Raw genomic sequence first — 22348 nt, forward strand, 5'->3', positions numbered from 1 at the left:
CCTCTCATCTCCTCTTGTATTTTGTCCTCTCTTTTCCTATGTACTTTTTCACTTTGTCACTAAAACGTGTTTTCAAGGGACAAAATACATTTGCGGAGTGGATCCAAATCATCGGGTGCACTTCTACTTTAGAGATAGGGCATTTGGCCTTGCCTGAGGTCTGCCCTCTCAGACGGCTTTTTAGTTTATTTATTGATGAGGACTGCGGTAAAAGTGTGTTACAAGCAAACACTCTATATGGTTACAAGTCAACAATTTAGATATGAAATACAGGAAATCACAACCGAATTGGGTTCAAGGCTTTCATTTTGTAAATAAGTAGCTTCAAATTAATCATTTGTTTTTTCTTTGGCAGACATTTTTTTGCAGAAAACCCTGACTACACAAGCTTACACAACATTACAGATACTTCAAAGCTGAAAACCTTGTACTAATAATAGCTGTCTAATAGTGTTGACTGCAGACAGAAATGGCATCGCACTTTGTTAGAAAGTACCGGATCATTGTGGCTTAATGAGTTCCTGAGCTCCTTATGAAATAATTGTTTATGATGGAAACATTTGTAGAAGACATTTGGCATAACCTGCTGGATTTCATGGAAAAACCTTTCAGGTCGCTGAAACGATATTAGACTATTGTTTCCGTGTTTTAACTGTATTTTAATATTTTTGTTATTTATGTAATTTTATGGGGGCCAAATCCGGCCCGCGACCTCATTTGATGTGGCCCCGCAAGAGCTTGCAAAGAATATAATACGTTTATTATATGGTTACATGCAACTTTACAGAAGCAGGTTGCCCATAAACTACATGTCCCACAATGCATCTCGTTTTGTGACATGCACTGAAGAGACTTGCAATTATGTGCCCTGGACTTCTGCTTTCAGACATAGTTAATTACTAAGTTATTATCCTATCCGATAATAATCCAATTCAGAGGCAATAATGTAATATAATACATTATTTTATATATATATTATATATTTATACAGTTACAACCGGCCCTTTGAGTGCAACCTTTATGCGAATGTGGCCCGCGATGAAATTGAGTTTGACCCCCCTGGACTAGAGCTTGTATCAGCTGCGACCAGCCGCTCTATATACATAATTGTTAAGGGAAGGGATAATACTTGTGTGTAATTGTTAATCTTGAAATGAAGGGTGTTTAAAATGTGTTTTTCAACATAAAGGCGGGAAAAAATTATGAATTAACGGACTTTGTGTGAAAGGGAAAGTGATTCAACGGAGAGGAATAAATGCAACAGAAGAAAAAACATCTCCTTCATTGAACTTTTGGCAAAGTTTTGTATGAATGATTTGTTAAAGAACACTGTGTGGATGCACGTTGTCTTATAAAAAGGTCTATATCTTTGTCTGTCTTTAAAAAACGCTTAACCCTTGTGTTGTGTTCGAAAGCTGTTACCGTTCATGGTGTTCGCGGGTACATTTTGACCCATGATTTATCTCAGTCCAAAACACAACTAAAAAATGACTATCATCCAATATTGTTTTAACTACATCATAACTAACTTATAATGCATTTATAACCGTACAACCCTGTTGTAATTTAATGTTATGGCGCTAAAACACATTACACCACATATTGAACACGTGTATGTGTGAGTTCAGGTTCAAGTGTTTGTGTACATATTCTTTGAGAAAGATGGAGTTCCCATGGGGGAGGGGGCCAGAGGGAGGGGAGACCAGGTGCATGTTGCGAACAATTATTGTTACAGTTGATGAAGGGGGTGGGGGAGGGGCGTCTAAAGTCAAAGATGAATCTTGATTGGGCCAAATTTGACCTCGAGTCACCCACAACAATTCTGCTGGGTCTCCCCAGACCCCAACACCAAATGATACACTTTTTTTTTTAGAGACCTTCAGACTTGGCAAAAATGGTCACCATCAGTTGTGTAGTGTTTATATAGCTGCTGTGGAGGATATCATGAAGCCTTGTTCCGATACAAAAAACTAGAGCGTAGTTATTATATCATTTGAACTTGAAATGGGTCACGGGAGACCCCAACACAACATAAGGGTTAAAGCAACTCTTGTTAGGCAAACATGTCAGAGATTGAATACGCTGAATGGCTGTGGAGTTGGAAACACGTTCACTCTTTCTGAAATGCAGTGTTGGATATGTTTTTGTGTTGTGATGGTTCAGTATAATACGTGAATTCTCTCAATTCGATATGTATGAATGATATATAATATCTGGGGCCCTGTTCTCAAGCTTCCTATAGGTTACTGTGCTGTCCCACTTCACATGTCTCCATTATGTCTCATGTTTGTACCTGTTTCTTAATCTAACTTAAATACAGAAATGATTACATTACATGATTTGATTGAGTAACATTAATTTCTCTCCTCTCTTCTCTTTCTCTCCTCCCTCTTCTCTTCCCCCTCCTCTCAGCGGGAGATGGCGTGCCGGTCCAGAAGGACGGGGAGCAGGTGAGTGTCATACTGCCTCTCTGAGGAGCCAACATGGCCGCTGATTTGAACCAGTTTCCCAGCAGCTCCATGCTGAGCAGCAGCTCTCTGTAACTCGAGCTGCCAGTGCTTGTGCTGGTAGATTAATTAAGTGAAGTGGTCACACATCATGTCAATGTCAGTCGCTTAACTTCCCCTACACCTCCCTAAATGAGAGGGGGGGTGTAGGGGAACAGTCTCTGGTTCTGTCGGCTCGTTGCTTGATGTCTGTTGGATAGTCGCTTACTTTAAAAGCAAAAAAAAGCAAAAGGCATCACTCTCCTTCTACAACTTTTTACACATCATCCCTATATCTTTTGTATTCTCCTCTCCACTCGACTTCTCCTCTTCTCTCCTCTCTTATCATATCCTCTTGCCTTGTATCCTCTCCTCTTGTCTAGTCTTGTATCGGTCCCTTGGTCTTGTTTTGTGTCCTCCCCTTTCCTCTCCTTTTGTCTTGATTTCTATCCTTTCCTCTCCCCTCATTCCTTGTCTTCTCTCCTCTCGTGTCCTCTTCTCTCTTCTTGTCTTGTGTCCTTTCCTCCCCTCTCATCTTGTATCATCCGTTCTACTCTCATCCTCTCCTTTCCTCTCCTCTCTTATCAAAATCTCCTCTTGTCTTTTGTACTCTCTTCTCTACTTGCCTCCTTTATAACTTGTATCCTCTCCTCTCAACGCATCTCCCCTCCTGTCCTTTCCTTTTGTCTTGTGTCCTCTCTTTACATCTCCCCTTGTCTTGTGTCCTCTACTCCTCTACTCTCATCGTCTCCTTTCCTCTCCTTCCTTTCCTCTCCTCTCCTCTTGTGTCCTCTTCTCTTCTCATGTCCTGAATCTTCTCCTCTCCTCTCCTCTCCTCTCCTCTCCTCTCCTCTCCTCTCCTCTCCTCTCCTCTTGGCTGCTTCACTGATCCCATGCTGTATATCTGACCCCCTGGGAGAGGACACAGGAGAGGAAACCATTTTGGACTAAATGTAGAGAACTCCACTTTCCCCCAAATGCACTGTGGACTTATTCCATGATTTATTTATGCATTGTGCCCCAGATTGCCCTTCGGTCCTACACACACACACACGCACGCACACACACACACACACACACACACACACACACACACACACACACACACACACACACACACACACCCACACACACACACACACACACACACACACACACACACACACACACACACACACACACACACACACACACACACACACACACGCACACACAATCACCGAAGCGCTCACACACACATCAGCGTTGTCAGGGCTATTGGAGGCAACTTAGGAAAAGCGGCTTCAAGGGGCCGAGCACTACCACTCAAGTGTGTTAAATCTCTCATCAGACCCACTCCTCTGGAGGGGGAGGAAGAAAGAGAGCGGGGGAGTCAAAGAGCAATGAAGTGGGAGCAAAAATAGAATAATAAAAAAGGAAGGAGAGTAGAAAAGGAACGGGAAGAGGCTGATAGATGCGATGCCTGATGGAGATAGATAGAGAACACCCATGTAGACGCTTCCTCATGATATGTCACTCAGAAATAAATAACCTGTTTGTTACATTTTTTAAGCGATAAATAACAAATTGCATTCAAGTATTATACAATATTATCCTTTTGATGCATGGGTCCTTTTGTAGGGAGGCGTAAACCAATGTTGAAGTTCAGAGGAATTGTTCAAATGTTTGGGATTTTGCTAATTCGCTGTCTTGCAGAGAATTAGCTCAGAAGATTGAAAGCAGTCTCACGTCTAAACAGTAAACATGAAGCTACGGTTAGCATCTTATTAGCTTAGCTTAAAGGCTGGAAACAAGGGTAGATAGCCTGGCTCTGGCCAAAGCTACTGTCGTTCATCTGGTTCCCAGCACCTGTTAAGATCTAATAACCATGCGACAATATATCTTGTTTGTTTATTTAAAGTTGTCGTTTTATGGGGTAGATGCAAGAAAATTATAAATATATATAAACTAGGGCTGTCAAATGTATTCTGGAAACCTTAACGTTTAAAAAAAAAAAAAGTTTTTAATTAAACATATGACCAAGTTTGACCCTTAGTTGTTCCCATAATTCCAGCGCGGATGTTTATCAAGAATAGCATGACCGTGAAAAAGCACAGAAAGCGGAGAAATCGGCACAACCTAATCAAGACTAATCACAGATCATAATTGTGATTAACATGATTTTAAAAAAGCACTAATATAAGCGTTTATGTGCAAGTGACAGTCTGAAATAGGCACGGTAGTTGGTACAAAATGTAATGATGATAGGAAAAACACAATTGGGCGGGCCCAGTTTGACATTTCTTTCCAGTTTTTTATATATATTTATGAATTTATTTCCTGTGCATATCTACAGGAAGGTGAAAACATCTCCCCTCTAACCCAGCAGTGTCCCCGATCCATTTAGTGTCTGATAGAGAGGAATGCTGCTATCTGCTTTTTCCCTATAGCATCTGCCTACACACACACACACACACACACACACACACACACACACACACACACCCACACACACACACACACACACACACACACACACACACACACACACACACACACACACAACACACACACACACACACACACACACACACACACACATGTATACATCACTTCAGGGGACATTACATTGACTTCCTGGAGACACTTATCCTAACCTTAACCACACACACACTTCCTCCTCATAGCCCCAGTCCCCTGTCTTTACGCAGCATCAGATAAAAACACATCTCTCTCACTCGCGCTCAATTTTCCGCTGGCTTTTCAGTGTTTCTGGCAGCACGTGTAAGCCGAGAGGACGCTCATTCCTCCGCAGCGTTTTCACTCTGCTAAACATAACGAAGCAAATAAACTGATCCCTGTTTAATCCCCCCCCCTTCTCCCTCTCATTCCGGTCCTTGACTCTTGCCTCCCTCCTCCCTGGAAAATCCTGTGTCTCTGTCTCCCTGTCTCTTAATTTCTCTGCATGTCCGATGTTCAACCCCCTCCTTTTTTTCCTTCGTCTTCTCCCCATCCCCCCCCCCATGCATGTATCTGTCTTTCCTTCTCCTTCTTTCCCCATCCCTCCCTTCCTCCTATATTTCTCTTCCTCAGCATGGACCTTCAGAATTGTCATGGGAAGGAATCAATGTAAGTGTTGTGACCTCATTCCCTCATGTACTACTCTTCCTCCTATATTTATATGTTTCTCTCACCTGTTTTGATTTAACTCACCCTGACCTCTTTCACCCTCCCCCCTCTCTTCCACCTCGGCCTTTACAGTCGATCTCTTCCAGGGTTTAGTCGTGGCACAATCAGAATTGGTGCAGGGTAAAATAAAAAAAAAGTTGGATTTGGAGATTTTGTATTAACCCAACATCTCCATCACTTCTCTCCACTCACCCTTCCTGTAACACACACCGTCTCGACGTCTTTGTGTGCCCCGTCACACTTCCCATACTATCCTTTTCTCCACGCTTTTTTCCCCCCTCCTCCATTCCTCTGTCTTCTCCCCCTCCAGCTGTCCATGGAAGACACCACGTCGATCCTGCCTCGGCTCAAGAGGAACTCTAATGCGTACGGCATCGGGGCTCTGGCTAATGCTTCTCTGTCAGGTGTGTCAGGTGTGTGTCTGTGCTGTAAACGGGTAAACGACCCCATGTTGGCTCGGCTGGAGCCAGCATGGTACCCGAAAATGGGTTCCCCTGAATCACTTCCTCTTCACACCGTAATAACACTCGTCAATGACTACCTCCTGAGTCATTGATGGAATTAAATCAGCCTTAAAAACACACACAGTGCATCCTCATACAGCTTGTTGCTCTAAGACAAGGTGAGTGGGAAGTGTAGCTCTTTTTGTTAAGTGGCTGTGAAACAAACTGTGTAGTGTTAGTACACTGAAGGAACTGAAACGTTGACTTATATCACTGTATTAGGTTAGTTAAAAGCAATCATTTTAAGTTGAACCTATTTAACATTATTGTTCTCAACTACCCTAATACAGTTATTGGAAATGTGTTGACATACTACACTTAATTAAAGTCAACGGTTCCGTTTTTTCAGTGTATGTTTGTTTTGTTACTGAAGAAAACAAAGGAGTCCAATGGAGGCGTTTCAGGCAGGGGGGGGGGGGGGGGGGGGGAGTGTGTGGGAGAGAAAATCACAGGGATTAGCCTTTACAGACCATTGAAATGCACTATGACACTACAGGAAAGGGAAAACACCAAAAGGCATAGAAGGGCCTCTTTAAGTTAATTATAATAATTATTTCAGTCGTGTGTTTATTGAGTTCTGTTGATGTTAAGTGTTATCAATCACATAGTTAAGTGTGTCTCTGTCTATGAACTGGGACGGGGGTTAGTTTTGTTTTTTAGCTGGGGAAGCACTTTGTGTTCCCTTATGCTAAGTGCTATATATATACAACAAGTTTAATTGATTAAAACAACACACCTCACACACACAGTGCGTCCTCATACAGCTTGTTGCTCTAAGACAAGGTGAGTGGGAAGTGTAGCTCTTCATGTTCAGTGGTTCTGAAACTGTGTAGTGTTAGGCTGGAGCCACACGAGGACGAAAACGCAAACGGACCGAAATCGATATCAAAAAAGTCTTCCGTCCACACGCAACAGACACCAGAAACGTTTCCGTTCACACGAGACCGTTCGAAAGCGCTGGAGACGCTGTAGTACATATGCCAGGCCTGTAAGTGGCGCTGTACTCCTGCCACAAAAGCAGCGAAGAAGACTTCCTGCGCATGGTTGCCATGGTTGCCCTTCTGTTTATGCTCCGCTGTGGACGTTCTGGCTCTTTTTCTCCCTCCCCGAGGCAAGCGTTTGCTCCTGCAGTAAATCTCTCCGGTTAGTCCACCAGCAGATGACAAACACCCACCTCTCCGCCTCTTCCAAGGAACAAGGGGACCGTGCGGAAGAGTTTCAGTTAGAATTTTTTCCGCCGGTCAACATGTCCGTTAAAGTTTAAATCTTCCGGACAAAATTAGAAAAGTGCCGGTCAAAGGTCTTCTTTGTTATTTATTGAGCTTTAAAACAAATTGATAACGACTCTATATAATAATATAAGAATACAAAATGGAGCCTCTCTTTTCCTCCCCCTCTTCTGACAGCCCAGCAGCTGATCTCTGAGCAGGAGAGGTGGGGAGAGGCGGGGCTATTGCGTCATCGTTATCAGGACATGATCGTATAGGCGTAAACACGGAGCCGTTTGCCCCCCCAGAGCGTTTCGTTTGCTGATCTACCCACCTTGGGAACCGTTATCGTTATCGTTTTCTGCGTTTCCGTGTCGGCCTCGTGTGGCCGAACCGTCTATCTGAACTGTAGCAGATATGACCGTTATCGTCCTCGTGCGGCCGGGGCTTTAGTGTGGATGGTTTGTGTTAAACAGAGGTCAGTGCAGTGCAGCTGGTGTGGTGTGGTCCAGATTTGTCCTTACATTTATTCATAAATCTCATCGTCAGAGAGCCCAGGGATTTACAGTCATGTGTTGGTCACATGAAATATGGAGTGCAGCCATTATGCAGCCATCAGGGTTAGGGTTAGGGTGAGTCCTCACACAGACAGCAGAGTGTTTCTGTTTACTCAGCGCAGATTAGCAGAGGTGTGAAAGATGTTATGTCAACAAGCCGACCTCTCATTACTCATGCCATACAACCACCTCACCCTTATTAACCTATTACATCCCATGATGCACCTCTTTCAGACAGGACACATCCATTCTCCTGCCTTTACTCCATCAGACAATGGTGTCGTCTCATTACACACATGCTATCATCCCCTCAACACATCTGCATTTAGCTATTCTCCTCATCCATGTTCACGAAGACGCTCATTAAAATACAGGCATCTGAGAAGCTAGGTCGGACTAAACTATATTTTTCTTTAATTGAAATGCCAATATAGGTTATTTTAAATTTTTGTTTTCATTATTATCTGGTAATTCAATATAAATATATATGAAATAACCAAATAGTAAGGCCTATTTGATGTTCTCCTGTGAGAAGGAAATACTCAACAAATGAAAGGATGGATTTAATTGCAGGTTTTAGGTAAAGTTATTGAGAACAAATTAATAAATATTGCCGGATCAATACATCCATGCACAAACACAGTAAGCAGGTAAGGAAAATAGTTTGAATTACCTGAGTTTCATTCGATTTTTATAACAACATTTGAGTTATTGTGTTCTTTTTATGATCAAATCAGGAAACGTAATTATGTAATGCGATCAGAATATCGTGTAACACAAAATCTTTCCTTTACTATTTCCCAATATTCAATTATTTACATTCTTATCTTCAAAAACAAGTAAATGAAATGCGACCAAACTCTATTTATACACATTTACACATACATATTTACTTGAATCACTACACACAATCAGCTTCTAAGGTAATTAACAATCTTACAGTGATAATATAATTAAACAAAACTGCATTATGTTTGAGGACAACACTGTTTATCCTCCACACAGTTTAGTCTGATCCTGCTGGGCATCCATAGTTTCATCATTCTTCACAACATCCCCGAACAAACACAATAAAATGCTTGATAATAACATATCTATCTTATGTCTGTTTCTCCCCTTTCTTCCTCCACTCTTCTTCTATCCCTCCTTTCCTCCCCCACCAGGTGTGAGCCGCACGATGAAGGAGCGAGTGACGAAGCCCACCGGCATGGCGCAGGGTCGCGTTGCTCACATGATCGAGTGGCAGAACTGGGGCATGTCGACGGTGGGACCAGGAGGCGTGCCGCTGCCCCGGATCACCACCGAGGAGCGGGAGAAGGAGCGGCGGCTGGAGAGCGACGCCTACAGCGACCTGAGTGAAGGAGAGAAGGAGGCGCGCTTCACTGCAGGTCAGAAACTCACAAAGAGCCCGTTCACCCACATTTTAAAGGGACCTTATTCTGCTCATGTTCAGGTTCATATCAGTATGTAGTGTCTCTACTCTGACATGTCTCCATGCTTTAATGTTCAAAAAGTCTTTATTTGTCTCATACTGCCTGTCCTGCAGCACCTCTTTTCACCCTCTGTCTGAAACCAGAGCCCAGTCTGCTGCTCTGTTGTGATTGGTCAACCGCTGAGAGATGTCACGCCCCTTATCACGTACAATATGCTAGCCAATAGAAGCACAAGTTTTGATAGTGATGTCACTATGTTACAGAAGTAAACAAATGAGTCCAATGGAGGCGTTTCAGGCAGGGGGGAGGGGGGAGTATTTGGGGGAGAAACTCCTTCTGGAGGAAACACAGGGATTTTAGCTTTTGCAGACCATTTACATGCACTGAAATCTATATAACACACTACAGCAGAGGGAAAATCCCCCCAAAAAGCACAATGGGGCCTCTTTAACATACTACTATACGTTTTTCAAAGCTCTTAATGGTCCAAGTCCTAGCTATTTATCCAATTTGCTTTTGACCTATGAACCCTCTAGAACCCTCCAACAGGTAATTAAAGTTTGAAAGTCTCAAAATGCTACAACTACTGTCACAAACTGGATGAATGTGAAGTATTTTGTTAAAGGAGGATGAAAGCGTAATTAAGGAGCACTATTGGAGTGACTTTGATGGTTATTGGACTCAGGATTAATTATTTTGGATTCCCGCTGAATGAAGAAATTAAAGGACGGCGCTAGTGGAAACAATTCACAAAGGGATTAAACTGTTTAAAACACATGCTCAAAGTAAGCCGGATTTTGCCGATGTGTTTATGTGGATTCAAAAGTCGTAAATAATCTACAAAATGGAGGAGACCGATCTGATCGGAGCAACTGTGACAAATAATCTGAAACCGGCATGGACAATGACTATGTTTTAAAAATGCGCTGCAAGACAAGCCTGGTTTGGACACTTTACGGGCAGAAGAAACATTTCTATTAAAGAAAGAATTATACATTTCTGTCTTTTTATGCCTTTAATAGCTACTAACTTGAATTTTTATTAAAATTAATTAATCAATTATTTTTTATATTTTATTGTAATGTAGAGACAAGGCTTTTAGCGACAATCATGTATTGCGTTATAATTATATGTAACGCAAAACCCCCAGGTTGGGAACCACTGCTCTAGAACCCTCATTGATCAGCATATTGTTTTCACCTCACTTTGTAAGATGTATTTATGCCACTTATTCAGTGATTTAACTATTATAATGCTGGTTTGTCCTCTGCTGCCCTCAGGGATCCTGCAGCAGTTTGCAGTCACCGAGGCGACGCTCATAGCCTGGGGCTCGATGGACGGAGGGAGCACGCGGTCGGGATCAATGATGGGCAGCGTGGCCCGTCTGAGCGAGGTCAACCAGGAGAGCATCACCAGTCGAGGTAAAGGACTACAAAGAACTACAAATATGGCCGTGGATGCATCTTAAAGTGGCCTGTCTTTCAGAACAATCTTTACATTAAGGCAAATATTAACATTATCACAGGTTCATAAAGACAAGACAGACTCCAACAAATGGATGTTCATGCCCGAGCTGACTGGCACCTCAGCAACTTAACGTGATTCACTACAATGTCTTGTTTACTTTATGTTTATCTTTGTATTCATTTTATTATATTTACCATGTTTTTAAAGTAGCATAACGTGGATATACTTCAGGAAAGTAGCTCAAAACTTGACTTGAGTGTGTAATTAAATGTACATACTTACTCTCCTCCAGCCCTGGCTTTGAATGAATAAGGCAGCTTGCATGTGTTGTGTTGCTCAGTAATGAGAACACACTGTTCATCTCCTCTCCGCGCTGGAGGGAAGCTCATTATTAATTCCACATTTTCCAACATGGTCGGTTGAAGGTAAACCTGGATAACTAATGATTTTGGACATTTTGATTTCAGAGCAGTGACACAAAGTTGTTCTCATGAAGTGAGACAAAGTTCTCAGATGATTATAATGACTGCTTTGCTATAATACGATTTACACTGCAGGACTTTTACAGTAACGAGGGTCTGAATACGCACTGCCAGAACTCTCCCTCACCGTGTTCCTGACACCTCCAGCAGCACCTTTAATAGCCACTCCTGCTCTTTATTTCCTTCCAGATCAGATCTTGCACCACTCCTCAGCGGATGTGTGGCCCCACACTTACGTCTCCCAGGGCCACTACTGCCTCTCCTCCTCCGACGCCTGGGAGCCCATCAACAACGACTCCTCCGGCGTGATGTCCTCCCCGGCCGGCTCCTACGTCCTCGGGCCTGAGGGCTACGAGGGCCAGGCGGCGGGGTGCTTCCTGTCGCAGCAGCAGCAGCAGCAGCTGACGCTCCAGCAGCAGAACCAGCTGCAGCAGCTGCAGCAGATCCAGCAGATCCAGAGCTACCAGCAGCAGCAACTGCTGCAGTACCAGCAGCAGCAGGTGAGTCACCTTCTGTGGGCGTAGCCCTGATAGATGGAAGGAGATGGAGTGAGAAATGCAGTGTGATAGTATGTTTACTGATGCTCAAAGTCACTCTAATAATGCATGAACCTGAGCAGTCTAAAGAAACTAGGAAGTCATGTAAACCAGCAGCTCTATAGCTCACTCAAAGATCAAGTGTTTGTTAGGTTGTGTGTGAATCCATGAACAGGAGTGCATATATGTGATTGCAGCTATTTCAGATTTACAATACTTCCATAACCACCTAGATAATCTAAAAATATCACTTAGCTAAAGAAAAATGTTGGTTTTCATGTTTGGAGGGAAATAAAAATGAGCTTGATTTTAAGTAAATGTATATATAAAAATGTCATTTCCAAAATTAGAAATGAACTCAGATGTAACTGAGATTTCTAAAAGGAGAATAACATTTTGTCACCAAAAATAGCTCATGCTTAATGCCAAAATGTAAAATGTGTCTACAAGCAAACTCTTTGTTTTTGTTGTTTGTTGATTTTAGTTGTGTAAGCATATATGCAATGGACTCTTAAAGGTGAGGTAGGTAATTTTGGAGAAACCAGCTCGAGATCGCTAGAATTTGAAAATACACAGCCGGAGAAAATCTGCCACTTCCTTACAGAGCCCCTCCTCCAACACACACGAACGCGCACATGACCAATGAGGACACGAGATAAGTTTGTGCACAGATGGAAGGCTGACAGGCAGGTAGGCCATCCAGTTATTTTAGCCGGCCCGGCTCAGATGATTGGTCGTGCTTTTTACAGTACTACGGCTTCCACAGATGACATTTTTTAATGGATTTTTTGTCAAAGCACTTAAGATATTCATTGCTATCGGGATGTTAAGAGCATTCCATGGAATATAACAACAAGTGTATCTCGAGCCGGTTTCTCAAACTTACCTACCCCACCTTTAAGTAAACAAATGTTTGGAAGAAGGTAAAAGATTTATAAAGTTAAGAAAAATACAGTACAGAGAATCTATTATCCTTTATTGAACCAGGTAAAAGTCTCATTGAGATTCAAATCTATTTTTCAAGAGCGACCTGAATAGAATAAAGTGAAGTATTACTAACTCTGCTTTTCAGAAACTGATTTATAGAGAAAAATAAAGGAAAATATAAACTCAGCACAACAATCCAAAACAATACATTTGACTTTAAACTGCAAGTCGGCGCCAAGATAAAATGATGCTCTGTCAAAAGGATCACTACTTTTAAGAAATTGATATCAAGAGTAAACTTTTCTGAACATTAGTTGTTGCTTTAAACTGCAAATATCAGACAAAATAAAAAATGACGCTCTTCTCTGCACAAAGAAAGCAGAATTGATTTCTCTCACTGTTAATCAGGTACTAATTTATTCTTGCAAGAAGAAGCAGAGTTAAATCACAAACAGGAATATGGTTCAACTCACACACATGAGGTATGCTGCTCAAAGGAACAGGAAATCACATCAAGCTTATATAGTCCAAGTGCAGTCCCACACATAGTCGTACATCCGTTTGGTTTCGGCAGGTCTCCGTACATGCAGGTATTCCCATTGACGATGATGTTGCTCTTTGCCCCTCAAAAGGTGGGAGACAAGAGTAGGTGTCTTCCACTCTGTAGATAAACAAAGTGAATCATGCCCTGCCTCCTTCCATCTAAAGAGGAGGCAGCTGCAAGGTCATACACAGCACCAACAGTTTGGTAGATTGTATAGCACCTTTCATGCACAAAGCAGCCCAAAGTGCTTTACAGAAAACAAAACATCAATATTAAAATAATATTAAAATGATAAAACATCTACAGTGATAATATGTTAAAATAAAACAATTTAAAAAATAAATAAAAGCAAAACAGAAAAAAAAAATAACATAGGAATACAAAAGTAAGTTGTATTTTCCCAAACACACACATTCAGAAACTGTGAACACCTTTCTGTTCTGCCTCCTGATCTGTCCCCCCCCTCCCTCTCCCCCCCCCCCCCCCCAGTCTCTGGAGCAGCGGCTGCACAGCGCCAACCAATCTTTGCAAGCTACGCCCAACAGCACCATCCACAGCCTGGTGCACCCGGCCCGCCCCCCGCTGGTGGACCTGTGGAACAGCATGGAGGCCTACCCCACGGAGGGGGGGGGCTTCATGGGGGTGGCGGTGATGGTGGAGCCCAGCCTGTGTGTCCCGTCTGCGGAGGACATGGGGACGGAGCACTCCCCCCTCCTGGAGCAGCAGGAGGAGGAGGAGGAGGAGGAGGAGGAGGTCCAGGTGAGGGGAACACATGCTCAGAATACATATGTATGATTTAGGATCTGCACCAGAGACAAGGATGCTAGAAACTGGGGAGATTATAATGAGATATATTTTCTTTCTCTGTATAAACGGTGTGGATACAGCTGAAAGACACATTGAAAAAAACAGTAGGCAATAGTATATGAATATGTTGGTATAAGATGCTAAAACAGCAGCAGGGGGGGGAGGAGGAGGTCAAGGTGAGGGGAACACATGGTCAGAATACATGATGTATGATTTAAGATCAGCACTGAAGACAAGACTGATGCTCCTAATCTATTCCATATTCTGAGGGGAGACGCTACAGGTGAATAGGGGGAAATATATTTGATATGAACATTACAATTCACCAGTTGTGTCTTTCTTTCATATATTCTTTCGATGTATAAACTGGGGGGAGACAGCTGAAAGAAAAAGGAAAAAAAAACAGTGGGCAATAGTGTGAATACGTTTGTACAAGTTGCTTAAACTGAAAGAAAACGTGTCTTGACAAATTAGAGTCAAATAATTTTACAGAGGGAATTTTTTCCATCACTTTATAAATAAGAACTGACTGTAAAAAGCTTTTTCACCATGTTTTTAATCAATAGAAATTTGATATAAATCTGTCTATGAATGATATATGCAGAAACCCTTAGGTAAAAACCTAAGTAAAGATACTTAACTGTCTGTTAGTTCTGCTGACTTGGGGGTTTCTGGCTCAAGGCATAAGAGAAAGAAAACACGTTTTAATATCTAACTATTATTTTCAATTCAATACCACAGAAATGCAGTAAAAGATGTGTTGCATTGTGGGTATAATAATAATAATGCATTTTATTTATGGGCGCCTTCCAAAGCTCTCAAGGACACCTTACCGAGCATAACTAAAAATAAGCAACAAGGAAGATGAAACAGTAATTCAAGACTTAAAAAACAAAGACTTAAAAACAACAATCAGTTTAGAAGAATTAAGATATTGAATACGCCAGTTTCAAAAGATGGGTTTTCAGGCAGGATTTGAAGGTTGAGAGTAGGGCTGTGCGATTATGGCAAAAATCATAATCACGATTATTTTTGGTCAATAATTGATATCACGATTATTAAATACGATTATTCATTGACTTTTAAAACATCCATTTATTGAACTTTTAAATACAAATAATAATTTGAACAGTATCTCTTTAACTGTTGATTTCCCTGAACGTATAATTCAACTGAAAAACCAATACAAAAATAAATTATACATAAATAATATCAAAATAATAAATACCAATAAACAAGATCAACAAATATTTTGGAGCGCACTTCAACAAGCTACTAAACATATATAAATATGATAAATACAAATAAATTAGATCAAATATGTTGCAGTGCACGGTCACAACCTAGCAAAGCAAAATAATCGTTTTTTTCGATTATGTTGTTTTCGTAATTGTGGCAGGCCAAAATCGTAATTGCGATTAAAATACGATTAATTGCACAGCCCTAGTTGAGAGTGAGTCCATATTGCGGATGTCTTGTGGAAGAGAGTTCCAGAAACGGGGGGGGCAGAGTGGCTGAAGGCTCTTGACCCCATGGTGGTCAGGCGGGCAGAAGGTATACAGTGAGTTGGAAGGCAGAGGAGGATCGGAGAGCACGAGAGGGAGGTGTGAAGGAGCTCAGAGAGATATGGAGGTGCAAGAGTGTGAAGGGCCTTGAAGGTGAGGAGCAAGATTTTAAAGTCGATGTGGTATTTAACGGGGAGCCAATGGAGTTGTTGAAGAACCGGAGTGATATGATCAATGGAAGGAGTTCTGGTAATGATACGGGCGGGTGAGTTTTGGACCAGCTGGAGCTTACGCAGGGATTTGTGAGGAAGACCAGAGAGGATGGAGTTGCAATAATCAATACAGGATGTAATACGGGATGTAATACGGGATGTAACGAGGGCGTGCTTCTACTTTTGTTTCTTGTGAATCCCGCCAATTAATGTAAAAGCATGAAGCGTTTCAGCCGTTGACTCAGACATTTTGCTCGCTGAAGCTTCCTGCTCGCACCAACCACAAACAGTTTGTGATTATGATTCAACAAGCCAACAATAAAGGGCTCTAAATCGGCATCCTGCACAACTAAATGTCAACGGTGATGAATGATATCACTAGGAACTGCTCCCAGTTGATCTCTTTATCAGGCAAGTTGCGAGACAGATGGGAAATCAATCTGTAAAGCTTTGGAAGTCAGTTTGGATCAATGTCATTCATACAAGACGAGTTAAAGGGATACACCTGAGAAGTACTACTGTAGTACTGTATGGGCAAAAGTCACCTCTATGTAAAAGCATACATTCCCAGCATTTCCTTTGTTATAAGGTCTCAATACTTTAATATGTTATTTATGCCACGTTTTTTTCTTTTAAACACTCTTACTGTAACACTGTACATTTTAAAACAGAGGTGGAAGAAGTACTCAGATCTTGTACTTGAGTAAAAGTAGAAGTACTCAGATCTTATACTTGAGTAAAAGTAGAAGTACTCAGATCTTGTACTTGAGTAAAAGTAGAAGTACTCAGATCTTGTATTGGGTAAAAGTAGAAGTACTCAGATCTTGTACTTGAGTAAAAGTAGAAGTACTTAGATCTTGTACTTGAGTAAAAGTAGAAGTACTCAGATCTTGTATTGGGTAAAAGTAGAAGTACTCAGATCTTGTACTTGAGTAAAAGTAGAAGTACTCAGATCTTGTACTTGAGTAAAAGTAGAAGTACTCAGATCTTGTACTTGAGTAAAAGTAGAAGTACTCAGATCTTGTACTTGAGTAAAAGTAGAAGTACCAGAGTGTAGGAATACTCTGTTACAGTGAAAGTCCTGCATTCAAAAATGTTCCTCAAGTAAAAGTAGAAAAGTATTAGCTTCAAAATATAGTGAAAGTAGCGACAGTAAAAGTACTCATCGTGCAGATTGGTCCATTTCAGAATAATATATATGATATGTTTTATAATGATTGATCATTAAAGTGTTCTCAAAGCTGGTAAAGGTGCAGCTAGTTTGAATGGCTTTGTATACTGCAGGGTAGCTTGTGAATTTACTCCAGGTGGAACTAAATTCTAACTAATTCTGATTCTGATTCAGCTGACTGACGCCCAGAGGTGGGAAGTAGTGGAGTACAAATACTTTGTTACTGTACTTAAGTACATGTTTCTGGTATCAGTACTTTACTCCACTACTTATTTTTCTGACGACTTTTTACTTTGACTTCTTACATTTCTAACACAAATACCTGTACTTTCTACTTCTTACATGTTGAACACAAATACCTGTACTTTCTACTTCTTACATTTTGAACACAAATATCTGTACTTTCTACTTCTTACATTTTGAACCCAAATACCTGTACTTTCTACTTCTTACATTTTGAACTCAAATACCTGTACTTTCTACTTCTTACCTTTTGAACACAAATACCTGTACTTTCTACTTCTTACATGTTGAACACAAATACCTGTACTTTCTACTTCTTACCTTTTGAACACAAATACCTGTACTTTCTACTTCTTACATTTTGAACACAAAAACCTGTACTTTCTACTTCTTACATTTTGAACACAAATACCTGTACTTTCTACTTCTTACATGTTGAACACAAATACCTGTACTTTCTACTTCTTACATGTTGAACACAAATACCTGTACTTTCTACTTCTTACATTTTGAACACAAATACCTGTACTTTCTACTTCTTACATGTTGAACACAAATACCTGTACTTTCTACTTCTTACATTTTGAACACAAATACCTGTACTTTCTACTTCTTACCTTTTGAACACAAATACCTGTACTTTCTACTTCTTACATTTTGAACACAAATACCTGTACTTTCTACTTCTTACATTTTGAACACAAATACCTGTACTTTCTACTTCTCACATTTTCCAAACAGGCTGGTTCCTTTAGTTTGAATGTGTGTTTGGTGGCGTGATCATTATTATTTAGAGTCATTGCGTGCCTATTGATTTGAACACGATCCGTGTATCCATCATTTCCTGGTCTTCTCTAAAGAAGAGGGACCAATGAAAACGTTGTCATGTTGCCGTGAAAACATTCATTAGCTAACAATGACATTATTGTTCTATTAATATAAAGGGAGGTCAGGTACTCTTTAAAACAGCTGCTAGTTATGGGTACTTTTTACTTAAGTACATTTCAAAGCCTCTTTACTTTTACTTGAGTAAAGAAGTTTAGTCAGTACTTCTACTTTCACCAGAGTATTTTTAAACACGAGTATCTGTACTTATTGAGTAAAGGATGTGTGTACTTTTGCCCTCTCTGCTGACGCCCCTGTGTTTCCCGCTCAGGAGGATGAGATGAGAGTGTGCATGGAGCCGGAGCTGGCCTCGTTGACTCCCCCCCGGCACCAAGGGGACGCCTCCGGTGGCAGTAGTCCGGGGCAACCACCTGCAGAGCCAATCACAGAGCGGAAGTCCTCGGATGTCTCCTCCAGCCTGGTGCAGACGCTGGAGAAGGAGGAGGAGGAGGCGCTCAGCCCGGGAGCCGCCATGACAGCCAACTGAACAGACCCCTCATTACAAACTGACCCGGAGTCAGCCAGGAATGAGCGTAACAATACAATATATATCTATTAATCTGTTCCTTTCAGGTATCAACATTTTTTAGATGGATTCTTCAGAAAGCGAGAAACCAGATCTGGAGGTGGACTCACAATGAGACAAAGACAGCTGATGCAACAAAGGACACCTGTTTCTTTTTAAGCCTTCCATCCCAAAGGTAAACGAAGACGGGGAAGAGGAGGAGGACTGATTGGACGTTCCCAATTGGATAGTAAAACCACGTTGAGATGAAGAGGAGGGCAAATAAAAACATGCATGCTTTTTATGAGGACAAGCAAAGTCGACCCTGTCATCGTCTTATAACAATAATGAAAATCGATCATAATAGGACATTATAATAAGAATCATTTTGTAATAAAGCAACAAAAAAAGAACAAATCTATGTATAAGTGTATGATAAGATATAACAGTTTTCCCACGGGAGAACTACTCTGTTTACAGCTGTAACTCAAACATATTACTGTTTAATCAAATACATTTTCATCCAACACACGCAGTATACTTTCAAAAAACGGCAAACAGTTCCACGTGTTAGGCTCGTGAAATGCATATTAACCCTGTAGAGTAAGATTCTGTGGCCGAGGCACAACCCAGGGACACGTCCTGCACACACTAACCTGCACAGAAAGGATTGTACTGTAAGAAAGTGTGCTTCCTGCTGTCTCTCTGTATGCATGTTTCTTCAGAGCACTATGGAGTACTTGTACTATACAGCACCGTATAGACGCTGCACTGAACCATAGTATCGCAGGGGGCGTAAAGACAGAGCTGCATGATCTCTTTTGCACTGATGCAATCCAACAGATCAGAGGCTGCCTTTGGACTGCTGACGGCACCCAACCAAAACCGAGCCACTTAACAACACGAAACCCTCAGCTGCTTCTTATTTCGTTCCTTCATAGATGAATCGAGGATGATAACCACTATTTGAATGTACTGGAAGAAGGCAGGTGGCAGTACATGAGTTTCTCTCCTCGCCGTCCACATGGAGAGTCTTAAGAAACAAAGATAAACAACCTGTTTTTTAAAAAAAAAACGTGTGGGAGGGAGCTGCTGACCACTGCTGGCTCCACCACACACGCACACACACGCACACGCACACACACGCGCGCACGCACACACACACACGCACACACACACACACACACAAATATCTAAATTGTAACCAGCAATAGGCAGACAAACACCGGCGTCCCAACAGCCCGGTGTTCACGCTGTCGTATAGATGTAAATAGTCTGAGTATATAATAAAAAATCGCCTCTTACATGCAGTCACAAACTGTTCTAGTACAGTATGATTTCTTTATTTTTTTTTTACACATCTCAGTCCCACTTTTTGGCGGGAACGCTCTCAAGCTTGCGACTGAATTTAGTTTTTCTTACCACTTACACAAAGATTTAATGCAACGGAGGAATGTTTGTGTGGGAAGAAGAGCGATGGCTCCAACTGGAGAGTGTTTCATCGGGTCAATAGGAACAGTAGTAGATAAAGGAGGGGGAAATACAGCCCGTGCTTAATCAGCCAATCAGGGAACAGGAAAGACAGCTAGGCGCGAACAGTAGAGCCGAAACAGATCGGTGTCTTCCTGTGATTTCTGTGAAGAAGCAGCTGCCTGGAGAGTGATAGTGAATCTGATGTTTGAGGAGGCATGTTTTCATTTGTGTTTTTCTTTCACTCGCCTGAGGAAGGAGTGTTTCAGCAAAGAGGAAGAGGAGGAGGAGGAGGAGGAGGAGACTTTCTGTGCATGACGAACTTTACGACACACTGTTCTCACCTTTTTATCTTCTCTGTCGGGGAGCTCCTTCTCCTCTCACTTTGATGATTGTGTGAGACACTTTTAAGACAAACTAACAACAACAAAAAGCAGTTGAATGAATTTATTTATTGATTGCTTCTTTATGCAACGTTGGGGGACAATGTTTATTTTTCTACGGACTTGTTGAAAATCCCCTCCGGTAAAAGTTAGAATAGTTGTCATGGTTGTAAAGCCGTCTTGTTTCAGTCTGGTTTTGAGCACTTTACACGAGAAAAAAACCACTTTGTTTGGAGATTTAGAAATGGCTAGTTTGGCAGCTCTGGATTATATCATTTTATTTCAAGAATCCCTGTTTAGTGAAAACACGAGGGCTCAAAACTGCAAACAGAATGTCTTTACACAGTGGCACATATTCATTTATTTATTGAACAATTACTTGGCGGGGAGGAATAATGTGACGGCTTGTACAGAGTCCTTTGTGAGTCAATCGTGTGTTGGAAAGACCCTTTCCTTTATATGTGTTCATTGTGACGAAGAATTCGGCTTCTTTTTCGCCAAAAGATTTCACGGACACATGCATGGACTTGAAGGACACTGGGTTGTTTTATTTTTCAAAATCTAAATGAATGAATAAACTTATAACAAGAAGCCAAATATATTTCTGTGGATGTTAAAGGTTTACTGATCACGTCTTTGGTTCGCTCTTTTTGTATAACCCTACTGCCATCTTCCAAGAGTTTCCGTCACCTGTCATGACGCTCAAAATCTGCTTCTGGTACGCTGCCTTTCTCCTTCTCTCTCCTATCTCTTTGTATCTGTTCTGTACATTTGTGTCTGTCTGTATGTCTGTCCGTCAGTGTACAGTACGTTGTCTTGTTGGAAGAATCACTGCCTGAAAAGAGAAAAAAAATAAATTAACTAAAGGGGATTTGTTGCAATCAGAGATATATCATTTGCTAACTGCTGTAAAAAAAAAAAAAACATTGGGTAGCTTCTGTAAAAGTCTGTGTAAAATTGGATTTATTTGTCTGAAATGAGGCGGTGTAATACAGTGTACACTCGCACCTATGCATGCTCGTTGGACGGTTGTCACAGGATGGTTCTTCCACGTGGTTCCCCCCCTTTCTCTCCTCTTCTGTCAACATTTCTCGTCCATTTTTCCTGCACGACAGAACCTCCTACACCCCCTCCAGCGCCTTTACCTGTCTCCTCTTCTTTTCCTCTGGTGGAGAAAGAGCAAATAAACAAACCAACAAATGGTGTTTGATGTGCTTATGTGTGGATATCTCTTTCACAGAGTGTGCATAATTAGATTCTCACACGTTCACTTCTTTCTCTCTCGAGCCCTAACACGTGTAATGGATCATTTTGTAGCCCACATTTGGAGGCAGACAGTGTTTCTGTGCTTGTCAGACGAAGCAGGAATAAGCAGTGAAATGCATCCATATAATGCCAGGAGATTTTTAACGACTATTTCTTAGAGACTAGCTGCCTATTTGTTCCAGCTCACAGAAGAACCACAGCCTGAATCTCACACAGTTGACCTTCACAGCACAAATATGTTTACATGCTCCCAGATATTCTCTTTCAAGCGTGAATGCAGTGATTTCTTTTTCACCCACGCAGGTTGCTCGGTCCACCACTGAAATATCTCAGCAAACATTGAATAGATTGCCATTACATTCAGTGAACACATTCGCGCCGCCCTTCAGGATAAATAAGAAGAAGTTTCTCTTTTATTCTTACTTTCCATTCAGCACAACCATAAGGTTAAACATGTAATGTATTTCTTATGATTAAGCAGGCGTTCAGACTGAAAAGCAGTTGAAATACTATCCATGAAGGCTTACTCTTTGACCCTTGATGAAGTGTAAATTGAAGGAACTGAAAGACATAATGAGAACGTATCTTAG

The 22348-nt window shown here is 41.4% G+C and overlaps 1 protein-coding gene across 6 annotated transcripts in view; it reads left to right on the plus strand.

Moving 5' to 3' along the window:
• Nucleotides 1-21706, plus strand: part of fam131bb (family with sequence similarity 131 member Bb) — a 34664-nt gene extending 12958 nt beyond the window's left edge. The window contains exons 2-10 of one of the 6 annotated variants that reach the window (XM_034145718.1): nt 2413-2450; nt 5559-5594; nt 5727-5774; nt 5965-6067; nt 9086-9310; nt 10636-10776; nt 11494-11804; nt 13801-14070; nt 18406-21706. In XM_034145718.1, coding sequence (XP_034001609.1) covers nt 5971-6067; nt 9086-9310; nt 10636-10776; nt 11494-11804; nt 13801-14070; nt 18406-18621 — 1260 coding nt within the window. In that variant the 5' untranslated portion in view covers nt 2413-2450; nt 5559-5594; nt 5727-5774; nt 5965-5970 and the 3' untranslated portion in view covers nt 18622-21706. The remainder of the gene's footprint in view (nt 1-2412; nt 2451-5558; nt 5595-5726; nt 5775-5964; nt 6068-9085; nt 9311-10635; nt 10777-11493; nt 11805-13800; nt 14071-18405) is intronic. The other 5 variants (XM_034145713.1, XM_034145714.1, XM_034145715.1 and 2 more) reach the window with 5 other exon arrangements.
• The last annotated feature ends 642 nt before the right edge of the window (nt 21707-22348 follow it).

The sequence above is a fragment of the Trematomus bernacchii genome, unplaced genomic scaffold (assembly GCF_902827165.1).
Source record: "Trematomus bernacchii unplaced genomic scaffold, fTreBer1.1, whole genome shotgun sequence".
Lineage (NCBI taxonomy): Eukaryota > Metazoa > Chordata > Actinopteri > Perciformes > Nototheniidae > Trematomus > Trematomus bernacchii.